The sequence below is a fragment of the Temnothorax nylanderi genome, unplaced genomic scaffold (assembly GCF_030848795.1).
Source record: "Temnothorax nylanderi isolate EJ_2023f unplaced genomic scaffold, tnyl_v1.0 TNYL_tig0001_pilon, whole genome shotgun sequence".
Classification (NCBI taxonomy): domain Eukaryota; kingdom Metazoa; phylum Arthropoda; class Insecta; order Hymenoptera; family Formicidae; genus Temnothorax; species Temnothorax nylanderi.
The window spans coordinates 2,069,727-2,082,652 of record NW_027249063.1 but is presented as its reverse complement, the minus strand read 5'-3'; the positions used below and the strand labels follow the sequence as shown (position 1 = coordinate 2,082,652).

The window sequence follows — 12,926 nt, the reverse complement described above, 5'->3', positions numbered from 1 at the left end:
CTTGTCATATTTTCCAGTTAATACGTTGCTTCAAAGTAGTATATATTATAAATAAATATTTCATTTAACACTAGGAATATCTTTAGCAATATCTTTAATTTTTTTAAGGCAAAAGGTTTAACAATTAGTTAAAAACCGGTAAAGGATAGGATTTTAGGAAGTAATCAGAAAACTTGAGAGTATTTTGTAAAATTCGAAGCTTAGACGAACGGAGTGCATCCATTTATTGTAATAACCCATCATATACTCGAAAGGAGAAGGTCGTAAAGAAGTTTTTATGATTCTCTGCAAATATGCGAAAACGTGGCAATAGACTTATGGATCTTTAAGTCCAGGCGTTTACAGGTCATAAATGACAATGGTAAGAGAATATGTCACCGAACGCCGACAAATATATATATAATATATATGTATATATATAAAACATTGTATAAGTTAACATTTCCGACTAAACTCTTATCGGTGTATCGAAATCGATACAATATAATTACAATATATCTGTATAATAAATATGAAATATCGATATATATGTATATGTGTACAATATATATATCATAATCGTAATAATTCTGCTCTGATATATTTAGCAATATCTTGTCTGAACGATAAAGAGAATCTTTTTTTTTCGGTATTTTTGTCTTTTGATAAAGTTTCTCGAGATTACTCGCTAAGAAGATCGGTCCCGAATTTTTCTACGCGTCGCGCGTCCATTAAAAGAAACCTGTCGTGGAGATCTGCTGTCGCACAATTTACACTAAAGCGATTTTCGGTGACTAGATACTTCGAAACCGTAAACTCCTCCGCTTACAAGTACGTACGCTCGTAGTAACATGATATATGCGAACTGGAGGTAAACATGTGTCAATGAGAAAGGTAGAGTGAACTAGTGAGAGACTTTGGAAGGCAAAGAGTGGACGAACTCTTAAAACTATCGACCCGACCGGTGGGTCTTTTCACGAATGATTGGCACACCATTCGCGGCACCGACACGTCGAGTCGATAGTCCGATAACAATTGCTTGTTGATAAACTTCCCCGTTGCACTCGTCCGAGTAAAGCAACTAATAACGAAATTGAAGTAGAAATTAAAATAGATATATTAAAATAGATATATTTCTGAAGTACGGAACTTTCTGTTCCACATCGTCACCATTATTAAATAATATAAAGTACGTGAGGGTCGAGGAAAGAAAGTCCGCACAAAGGCTGAACTTTCAAGGCTGTCACATCTGATAAAATGTGCATAACATAACACGCGATTTAACCCTTTGCGTTCCAAGGTTACATCATGCTGAACGGAGGTGGTGAGCATTTTACACTTATATCCAAGTTAACACTGGCTATTCTGATGTATCAAGGTTACTCCGTAATCGTGAACGTTTAAATGTAAATTATTTATTCATACTTGAATCACAAAGAGTTAATCGCAAATCCGCAAAAATAAACATTTATGATAAAGTCTAATCAAACTGTTTAATCAAACAGTATAGACTTAATAAAATATTCAATATCTCGTACGTAAAATCGAAAAATAATGATAAGACATTAAATCTTAACGGATAGAACATATTTTGCTAATCTTAATTACAGAACAGATAGAGAATTCAAAGCATTCGTTGTCAAAACTTGTTCCTATCGTCACTAAAGCGACGTGCGTTCGTTGAGTCAACAGGTTCTTCGATGTTAACAATTGGTCGCGTGACGATGTCGCGTATTCATTCAAGCCTAATACGCCGATTAGGGAAGCCGTTCAACAAGCGAACATGTATCTCTTAAGAATCGACTTTTAGTTTAAACAGTAGGTAAGTATAGCGTAGGTATTCAAAGTAGAAAGTGTAAAGTATCACAAGAATTACAATAATCGTAATAATTACGTTACGTCGCAAAGATTAAGTTCTTGACCTTACTACATCGATCGCACAGTAATTATAAGCGCTTTTAATCGCGTCCCGCGCTCCGAGCACGCGCCGATAGACAAAGGGATCTCTATCAAGTCGGATAATTCTCTGTAAATACATCAGTCTTTGACACAATAATTATAATAACACCACTGACAGAATAAAGCCGTGAGAAATATCGCTTTATGGCATGGAGACGAAAGTACTTACATAAAATACGAATTCGAGTTCAGGAAGGGTGGATCGAAATGCGATGTGCTACATTTGCCGGAGGAGGACGTTCCTCCCTATAAATTTTGCAAAGGAGACTTTAGTAGAAGAGAGAAAATGGATTTCGCGATGGAGTCCATTAATACGATGCATAAGCACTTATCGAGAGTATTCAAAAAGCAGCTCAGCAGAATCGTTCTTCATGCGCGGCAAGCCAAATCACTCGATTGGAGAATAAGACGTTAATCCCGTTATTATATTGCAAAAAGTGCGTGTTTCTGTTATCGATTATATGTAGGTTTTGATTGTGGATAAAACATGAAATTTTCAAATCTTTCTACCTAGAACCGGGATGTTTCGATTAATAATAACAGATAAATAATTAATTGATACCTGCATTGATAATTTCATGTGCTCATTGGTTTCACGCTACCCGAAGGTTTACGCGCGAAATTTTCGTATTAAAATAGAGGGGCAAGAAAATAATCAATAACAATTAACAAACTTATCTGAATTATCTAAAACATCCACTCACGATGTGACGAAACTTTGACAAAAGTATCACAACGCGATAACAAATTTAATTCAGCTAAAACCACCTCGGTTCCAACTCGGTTTCCGAGCAAACCCCCCCGCTCAAGTAGCAATACAACTTTATATTTGAAATTCTGCCATAATTAGCAACAATTAACTAGCATTATTATCAAATTTCGATCAAGTATTTTAGCCCACGTAGGTGCACGCACCAAACCAATTCCCTTAGGCCATACAATTGATTTTCAAGATGTTTAATCAAAGCGTACGAACGTCGCGTTGCCACGTCGCGATTTAAGTTGCCGTGGCTTGCGGCTGAGGCGGCGCCGGCGCCGGTGTGTTGACATTTGGCCTATAAAATCGGTTAACTAATTGTTTCAAACTCAATACAACGCCTAATCCGGTTCCAGGCTCCATGTTGATGAACGAGTCGAGATTATCCTTGCAGGCTGAAACGTATGAAATGCAGCCGATGAATAAAAAGTGTGCCATAAGATCGTTCCACACACACACACACATACACACATACGTGCAGTTAGGAAAATCATGGTGTGACTCGAAATAGAGGTAATTAGAACAAATGAACGTTGGAAGACGATGTTAGGAAAGGAGTACTCGTTGTAAGGATTCCATTCACGTTCGTGTCAGAGGGTATAATTCCAAGAGGCCAGGATGCTTCGAGAGTTGTAGAGGAAAAATCTTTTGCAGGTCACAGAACTTTCCTACGTACTTGGTGTCGAGATCGGAGGATAATCCGGCGGTGTCTTGATCCAAGTGCCGTCCTTGCGTTTCATGTGATGCCGATTCGACGCGAACTGCTGTAAGTACACGCTGGCGGGCACCAGACGGAATCTTCTGTGATACTCGGGTCGCAGCGCCTCGTCGGAACGGAAGGTCTCGGTCGCGTATTTCCAGAAATGCGTGGGAAACGGCAGGCAGCTTTCTAAATCGTACACCACCGCCCTTTCGTCGGGCGCGTAGATGAGAATAGCATGATAGTCCTACAGAGACAGGGCAACGTTTCACGTGAAATAATCACAGACGAGGCGAGGGCACCGTGAAGTTCCTTAACTAATTATCGTCCCGCTGGCGTACTAACCCACACGACTAACTTGTCCTCGTCCTTCCCGGATCGTTGACGCCAAAGGGGAACGCTGCGTCGTGGGTTGCTTACGAAAACGACGTGACAATGTTGCAATTCGGAAGGGTGCCTAGTCGCTACGTCTTGACAGAGCTTCCACACGTTTTCCTCGCTGAAATTGGGTACACACCGTCCTTTATCCTCGATCAAAAACGTTCGCAATCTACTTCGTTTTTACGGATTTACGAAGGGATACACGGAGAGAATTTCTTTTGTTATATTTTACCCTTAAATTCACTACAAACTTGGGACAACTTGGCAACCAAGGAATTTTTAAAATATACAAAAGACATTTAACAAACAACGTGATAAAAATTGCCAAGCAGATTGGTAAATTTTACAAAATTATTGAAATTTCCTAGATATATTTTAGTAAAATTAATCAAACATATTTTATATTTTAATGTAATAGATATTAATATTTTTTATTATGGTGGATATTAATCAGAATAGCTCGCATAAAATTCTTGGTGGTACATATTGTCCCACAACTACCATGATTTCAGGGTAAATTTTAAGAGAAAATTCTCTCCGTGTAGTTATACGTATGATTAACGAAATATTTTATTTATTATTTATATAGCGTATATTAATAAATAAGAAAGCGAATTGAAATCGATATATGCATATCAATCACAATTTAAATTATATTTAGGAAAAAGAAAGAATTTTGCATAAATACATATTTAATACCTATAGCATCATTGTACTTTGTTAGTAAAAAATTTGAATTATTGAGATAGAATAATTGGTTAATTTTATTAATAATAATATTTAAATAAAACTTAATATTAATAAAATTATTAATAAAATTTTGCATTTTATAGAGCATATGTTAAACTGGAAATTACATACATGAAAAATCACAAAAGTATTATAAACAGCGCAATAAAGAGGATACAAAGAATATCATATTCTAATAGTAACATTAATCCGAGAACGGGTGCCTGATTACCTTTTTGGCATAAATGATCACTTGGAATGATTTTTACACCCCAATTAAAAGTAATTATAATTAATTACATATTGTATATTTTTTATTGTTCCATAATTTAGTATTTGAAGACAACAGGTGTATATTTACTCAGCATTTTCTGAGAAAAGTAAGAAATAAATAAAAAATACATTAAAATTACTGTAAGCTTTATTTTTTCGATACTGGCGTGTAAAAATTACTCCAGACGCCCGTTCCCGGATTAATTACTGCAAAAGAAACTCGATCTTTGAGAATCAGCCTGGAAATTGCAAAAGTCACAAACAATACGTAGGTAGTTCTGAAAATAGTAATAGTTGCAAAGAAAAGCGTCGACAAACATAGTGCGCAGCTTGTTAAATCTGACAATTACGTATTAGTGAAAAGCTAAGAGGAATTGTTTCTCCAACCCGATTACGTGTTCTGCGCAATTAGGAGAAAAAATAAAACCGATCCATAATCGCGATCGTGCGAGCGCGACAACCGCTTCGCGTGCCGCCACATTTCGTGCGCATTATTTATCGCATGCATTATTAATTGCAATAAAAGCACGCTCGTGCATTCGCGCCGTTTAAACGGCACGTAAACGAGTGGGCCGGTGGTAAACGGCGTGGTGCCAGCGTGGCCGTATTGATGGGTACCTCGGGAAAGCAAAAATTCATTTCGCAGAAAGCAGCTGGCGCGGAAAACGCGAATGAGCGATCGCGCGAAGCTCCCGTTAAATCTCTGACCTATATATTTATCGATCTCTTCAAAATAGGTTACTTCGCGTCGAAATTTGTCAATTCTGAGAATCTATCCACGAATTGCGTACATATTCACGGATCTCTGCATATTATGCACCAATATATTGTGCGGAATAAATTCAATCCACTAGATAAAAGCGTCGTTTGCTCCAAATTAATTTCAGATTCAAAACTGTGCCTTTTAATTATCAATTAATTCTGAAAATTTGTAATCAGCGTATGAACAACACGCTGTTACTACTCAAAACTTTATCCCAAACAGCACGCATACAAGACGTCTTGAAGACATCTTTAAGACGTCTTATGTCCCGATTTTGGACATGGTGCTGTCTAGGATCTTTCGCCATCGAGATACGCGCGCGAGAGAGCGATTCGACGCTCTCTCTCTCTCTCTCGCGCGCTCGCGTGGAGTTTCGAATTACGCGCCGCAAGGATGGCCGCGCGCGCGGTCGTCCGCACCGTCGCAACCAACGTATCGATCGGAGGCACGGGTGCATGCCGCAATACGGCGCGTTTGTTTGTCCCGAGGATCGATCGACGTCCCGACCGGGACGACGACGATGACCGCGCGCGGAGTCATATGTCACTTACCAGTAGCAGCTGGTGTTGACGCAGTCGGACGCCTTCGTGAAGAGCGGCACCAAGGGCTTCGCGTTCCCGGTCACGCGAGGTTCCACGGCCATCCTGCGTCACCTGCGTGTTCTGCGGACCTTCCTGCCGGACGCGATGCGAGATGCGACACGCGAGAGAAAACGCGGACCGAGGATCGAGCGGGAACACGCGCGCGTTAAGCGGACCGCGTCGGGCCGGTCGAGCGTCCCGCGTACCTCATAACGAAACGTCAAACGATCTCGCGTTACCTCGAGCTCCTCGTGTCCTCGTTCTTAGCCGCGACGCGCACACCCGAGCGGTCGGAGCATTGTTTGACTACTGCACCTCGGCGCCCTCGGCGGCTCGCTCTAGCTCGCTCGAGCCAGCGTCCCCAGATCGAATGAGAGAACAGAGAACCCCAGTCCCCACACCGCGCGGCGCTCTCGGCGTCTCGGCGTCTGCTCGGCGACCTCCCGGAGCGGGGAGCCTGCGCGGCATGATCCACCTTGGATCGGGACGATTTTGATATCGAGTTAATTTAACCCTTAACTGGCACTGTGGGGTATTAAACGCCCCAGCCTAGTTCAGCTTAGATCAGCTCTAATTTAAGCCCCCCTATAGTACGAAAATGGTACTAAAAAATGGAAGAGTTAAAATATAAGAGTTATATGAATTTTTGAGTGAAAACAGTCATTTTTTTCGTTTTCTTTTACGTTCTCCAATTTTTTTTATACTTAATATTACATTTTATCAAAATAACCTGACATTTGTTAAAACAACGTTCGAAGACTATCTTAGAATTTTTTTAAGTAAAAAAAAATCAATAGCTTTCCTCGCAGCAAGCATTTTAGTGGTGGGGTCTGAAACGGCCCAAGTGTGCCAGCTATGTGATTCTGGTGAAGTGTGCCAGCTAAGGGTTAAATGCGACGCAGGGTGTTCTCCAGCATGTAAATTTGCTCGGCGAAACCAAATATTTCGGAGAGTTTTTCACAGAAGGCAGAATGAGGATGTTTCAATTTCAATGTTTTTTTTAACGCCTTTTGGTATTTTTCGTAACAGCACCGTTTTCACGGTGAAATATGCACGCGACTGAAAAAACAGCGCGATTATTGCGCACGCATTTGTGTGGATCTTTCCCTCGATTTGATAACATTGCGCCGATACACCTGCAATGCGAGAACACGCGAGAATAAACACGTGAGATGCGGCGCGTTGTTTTTACACTCGCGGGTAGAATTGTTATCGACGCGGATGACAAATAAATTCGATGAAAACGATGAAGTAAAAAATAAAAGTCTTCTCGCGCTAGCTTCGTTTATATTTCTCGTGTTTTTACTGTTACATTTTTTTAAACGCATGACCATCTTTTCATTCATGAATAAAATAAGAGCAGCAGAAATGGCCTTGTTAACTGAAATAAAAATTATAATATCTAATCGCGCTCGCCAACGCGAACAGCTTATTTTTGCATAAAACGTTTGTCTATCTATAACCTTTGTTTTATTCAGAGCACGTCAAAACTATCACTTGTTGATAACAATATGATAAAACCTTGGACTGCGGATATCACATGACTATATCGCGCGTATATAAGCTTTGTCACGTACGTCATACATGCTTGTCTTCCAGTGTTTTCCACGGTTTTCGCGAGGTCGACGCAATCGCGTTTGCACATCTTCCGTACACGCTAAAATCAGACAACAACGTAGATAACGATCGCAACGATGGCTATAAATCCTGCAAAAGCTATACTCCAGCACGGGAAGACCGCGTTATTCATATGCGACGTTCAGGAAAAATTCGCGAAGGCTATATTCCAATTCGACAAGATAGTTCAAAACTCAACGAAACTGGTAAATCTATCATTACACACACTCTACATTACGATTTACGTTATATGAGAAACATAAGGGTTAGGTTATGTTATCTCTCATAATTACATATAATGGATCTGTTTTCTATTGCTGAACTGGCTGCACTATAAGTTCAGAGTTTATCTTTTTCCTTCCAATGTGGAGTAAAAGAAAGATAAGCTCCGAACTAGTGCAGCCAGCTCAGCAATAGAAAACAGACCCATAATCATTCACTTTTGAACTGGCATTGTTGCACCAATGCATTGTCGTAATATAAAATGCGATTGTTTGCAGATCAACGCTCTGAAAATTATGAATGTGCCCATGCTGGTTTCCGAGCAGAATCCGAAGTCTTTGGGGAAAACTATACCCGAGTTTGATATCTCTGGAGCCAAGGGACCTTTTACGAAGATGCAATTTAGCATGTGTACTCCTGAAGTAGATACAGACTTCTCTTGTTCCTCTACAAATTCTATTAATGTTAGATATATTTTAATGTGGGTTTATTTCCTTCAGATCAATAAGGAGCTTGTAACACTCTGCGATGGACAAAGACCAGAGTCCATTATACTCATAGGTGTCGAAACACATGTCTGTGTAGAAAATACAGCTGTCGATTTGAGGCGACACGGCTACGAGGTTCATACGGTGGCGGACTGTTGTTCGTCGCGTACTCAAGAAGATAGATTACTAGCTTTGGAGGTACGTTGCACGATTATCCACGTCTATCAGGCTCACTGCATGTTGTCCTCCGTCGTATTTATCGGCTAAATATTTTTTTCACAGAGAATGCGAGACATAGGATGTCACATAACCACTTCTGAGAATGTTGTATTCAAGATTGTAAGGGATGCAAGTCATGAACAATTCAAAACTTTACTGGCTCTCATCAAAACACCGACTTTGTACACAGGGCTAGTTCCTGTCTCCAAGATTTGAGTGCTCTTAAAGAATTATTTATATATTTTTTCTATGTGTGTACATATGTTTATACCAATGGGATATATATGCTACAGTCATAAACGGTTCTAAGAAATATAGAGGCTATATTCTATCAAAATATCAATGCATTTTATTTATGTAGAATATCAAAAAGGCTTAATGTTTAATAAGTAAATCAAATAAGTCTTTGTAAGTGAAATAACTCAGGTTTATCGTGAAATCTTTACTTCATGCCGGTTGAGCCAAATCCTTCTGCGCCTCTATTCGTGTCGTTTAAGGTATCTACTTCTTCTATCTTAGGATATGTAATCTTTTCACATATTAATTGAGCTATGCGATCACCAGGTGCCACTTCAAAATCCTCATTACTGTGGTTGAATAGTACTACGCCAACATTACCACTGTTTAAAAAGAAGAAAATTAAGAAAATGACGTATCTTGGCATTTTGATAAAGTCTCTATAGAAACTATACGTACCGATAATCTGCATCTATTACGCCCGCGCCAACATCTATGTGATTTTTCAATGCTAAACCAGATCGTGGTGCAATTCTGCCATAGGTACCAAAAGGAACTTCTACTTGCAAATCAGTCTTGACTAATTCCTTGCCACGGGCTGGTACAATGTACTTGTACGCGCTGTATCACACAACAGAAACATATCTTAGAAACTAATATAATCTTCCTGAAACTTTAAGTTATTATAATGGCAGGCAGAGAAATGTTGCAGTACTCAACATTACATTAATTATCATTATCGAAGGTTGATTCCCTTGCTTTCTCTGGACTCATTAGGTTACTCAACTATTTATCGAAGTTACTTATATGTAATATTCTAAATATTTGTAACTGATCCAGCAATTGTGGATCGATGACACTCTCTTATCATGCTACTAACAGCTATACCAGCACTTATTGTCAGTAGGACAGAGCAGGAAAGTCAATGGATGGGAGTGTGTCGTTTGGCGGACAATGTACCTTCGTAGGTCGTAGCCCGCTGCATATTCCGAGCCCTTCGTCGGCGGAAACGCCTTCTTCGACAGCTTCGCGAACTTCAGCACGCTTCCTGACATGATGAGATCGTTTATCTTTCGCAAATTCCTCGCAATTCGAGCCGATCCACGAGCGCCTAACAATGCCACGCTTTGCCACGCTTATCCGCCGGTTTGCCGCCAAAACGAGGTGGCGGCGAAACAGCTGCATCCGCTATTCATCTTATCGTCTCGCGTACCTTTTATAAAATAAATCAGCCTACGAGACACCAATTAACTCGCAAGGCTAAGAAAAAAAAACGTGACATTATTTTTGGCGATCGCGGTCGCTGGGGGCAACGTGATAATGAAATCAGTATCGCAGCCGTTGTTTATACCGCGAAATTCAAACACGCAGTTTTCTATGAAACGAGAGACAGAAACGAAACGCTGTTTTTAAATGACTCTTGATAGTCGACTTGACTGTTTCCATCATCGCCACTCGTCTCTAATGGTACTTTTTTAGTACTAAACTATATTTTTTATCCGTGATAATGAGGAGTCCTTCTCGTTCCTTTGAGGCTTACGATAATGAGAAAAAAAAACGGATCCAACACGGTCGGAATATAGAACTCAATGAACGATATAATATCTGTACGTGTCTATATGGAGACACGTGCTCATAGAGAACAGCAGTACACTGAAAAAAAAAAAAAGTTAGATTTGAGAAAATATTTTTTCACATAGTACCAATGGCCTCATTTGCTTAATATAATCACATCGTTATTTAGAATTAGATATTTTTACTTAAATTAAGTAAAGATATCTAATTCTAAATAAATATGTGATTATATTAAGTAAATAAGGCCATTGGTACTATGTGAAAAAATATTTTCTCAAATCTAACTTTTTTTTTTCAGTGTATAATTAGCTACAAAACTGCGCAGTTATTATCGCAACTATATAGAGTGCAGGTTAATATCGGCGACCGACCTCTCACGCGGCTGCATAAAAGTCGGCATGCACAGATCGTCATCGCTTCCACGTGTGAAACGTCATGAAGGCGAAACGCACGCCGGTGCATCTGATATTCGGAGAAAAACTGCTTTTCCTTTTCCTCGTACGCGATACGAGCGTGAGACGCGCACACGTGATCGATAGCCGCGCGCATGTGCATATGTGCTGTGCGATCCGGCACGATCACCGATTGCTGTTCAGCGATCATTACCGACAGCGATCGGCAAATGATGGCTCGTCGCGAACGAGAGGCTCACCCCACGTCCAGCCGTTTGCACGATCGTGAAAGAAATCGACAACGCTCGTTCGTGATGACGGAGCTGCGCCGTCAAAATAACCTCGATTTAAATCTCGATCAAGCATTTTTCGCAGATGGTATTGCAGCGATACTCGGAGCGAATATAAGAATAATAAAAATTTTCGTGCTCTATTATATAATTAGAAGTAATTATCTTGCGTATATTATCAAATCTACAGTAAATTTCTTGGAAATTAAGAACGAGGAAATGAGGAATTTTTCTATAAACGTGGAATTTTATTTATAAATTAATTAATGGGTATAATTATGTTCGATAATTTTCAGATCCTTGATTTGCAAATGACTATGTTTTGTTATAGTATTATTTTGATATAATAATAAATTGCATCGTTGAGAGGATTAAGGCCGTGGCACATAGAAAAACTTAAGCAGTAAAACTCAAGCAGTTAAGCAAATCAACCAATCACAGTCAAGAACTTAAAGCACGGCCCTAAAGCGGTAGCGAATCCATATCGTTGATTTCTTACTGCTTAAGTTTTACTGCTTAAGTATTTCTATGTGCCAAGGCCCTTAGAATAATTTTGAACAAACTTAATACTTAATATGGATAGAATTAAACATTTTTTTGTTCGATATGTGAAAAGAAAAGTTAGCGATTATATGACGACGAATTGCTAAACATTTTACTGTAGGCAGCTCCGCCGATTAAATTAATCGGCGACCAAGTTAACTGCTGTCTTAATTTCTCTTTAATGCTAAACATATGTTTAGCATTAAAGAGAAATTAAGACTATCGTCCTGGCTTTTGCCCCTGAATCGCCTTATTTTTAGAGCGATTGAATGCTCCTCCACCTCGTCTTTTTTATCGAAGTATTTACAGCCGATGTGTTGCTGTCCACGTCAGTCCACGATATCGGTAAACGAATTACTGGGCGTATATCCTGTCGTACGCGCCCTTAACCGAGCTATGTCCGCGTTTTGCGTTAATTACACCTGATACACGCTCCATTTTTGCTGTGTGTGACGGTTACGCGAGCCTCTCTTTGTCTCGTGATGTAACGTTACTCGCTCGCAACCCGCAAGGAGCAAGGAGCATTCGATACGAACGTCAATGTCTACTAATATGCCACGAGGTCGGAAGCCGTTCCTTTCCTTTTTTTATGGAAAAATGGGGAGAGAGAGAGGAAGGGGGGTAAAACTGTAATAAGATCGAAAATAACTTATTAAATGTACAAAGAGTACGCTTCGACATTGCCGACAAAGTCTGCTTGATCTGTCATACGGAAGTAGCCGAGCGTACGCCCGATCGATCATCGCAAAAGAGAGCCTTGGGCCTTGGGTCGATGGAGACCCTTAACTTTATGTCTTTATAGCGCGATCTGATAAGGAAAATTATCGCGTTTATCGGCTTCTGGAAAATTTTTGCTCCGCTCGGTTTCATTTGGGGCGCTAAAAAGGTCGCTGGTTGCCCAGGCGGAGCCGGCACATGCTAAATTGCATCTAAAATACGACTAGGACTGAGTTACTTAATTTTAATTAAGAACAGCTACGATTCTTCGATCTGTCTACTCCGCAATATATATACTTTAGAGGAGCTAAAATTTTTGCATTTAGAACACCCTGAAAAACTTTAATTATATTAATGCTAATAAAATGTTACTTAATAAGTTAATTGCTAATTAAATTAATTAGGATTTCGCCGAAGTCATTCTGATACTTTACCGATTTTCAAAAGCTCGACAAATTTAGAGATCTTGATTAAATTTTTTCATCAGCGAATTGGATCAAACAT

At 39.6% G+C, this 12,926-nt stretch overlaps 2 protein-coding genes across 3 annotated transcripts; one reads left to right on the top strand and one right to left on the bottom strand.

Annotated features, from left to right (window-relative positions):
• Positions 1-180: 180 nt before the first annotated feature.
• LOC139773756 (protein N-terminal glutamine amidohydrolase) lies at positions 181-10,955 on the bottom strand. Of its 2 annotated transcripts, XM_071708582.1 has the most exons (6): positions 10,852-10,955; positions 9,866-9,953; positions 9,365-9,526; positions 3,741-3,894; positions 3,372-3,642; positions 181-3,090 (listed from the first exon to the last, which is right to left on the bottom strand). In XM_071708582.1, exons 1-6 carry the CDS (start codon positions 10,940-10,942, stop codon positions 2,936-2,938), a joined length of 921 nt encoding a protein of 306 aa, XP_071564683.1. In that variant the 5' UTR covers positions 10,943-10,955; the 3' UTR covers positions 181-2,935. The 2 variants fall into 2 exon arrangements, with proteins under 2 accessions (XP_071564683.1, XP_071564600.1); XM_071708499.1 differs by lacking the exons at positions 9,365-9,526; positions 9,866-9,953; positions 10,852-10,955 and adding an exon at positions 6,093-6,609.
• Positions 7,454-9,007, top strand: LOC139773877 (isochorismatase domain-containing protein 2). The gene is made up of 4 exons (XM_071708699.1): positions 7,454-7,945; positions 8,240-8,383; positions 8,462-8,647; positions 8,732-9,007. Exons 1-4 carry the CDS (start codon positions 7,817-7,819, stop codon positions 8,882-8,884), a joined length of 612 nt encoding a protein of 203 aa, XP_071564800.1. The 5' UTR covers positions 7,454-7,816; the 3' UTR covers positions 8,885-9,007.
• Positions 10,956-12,926: the final 1,971 nt, after the last annotated feature.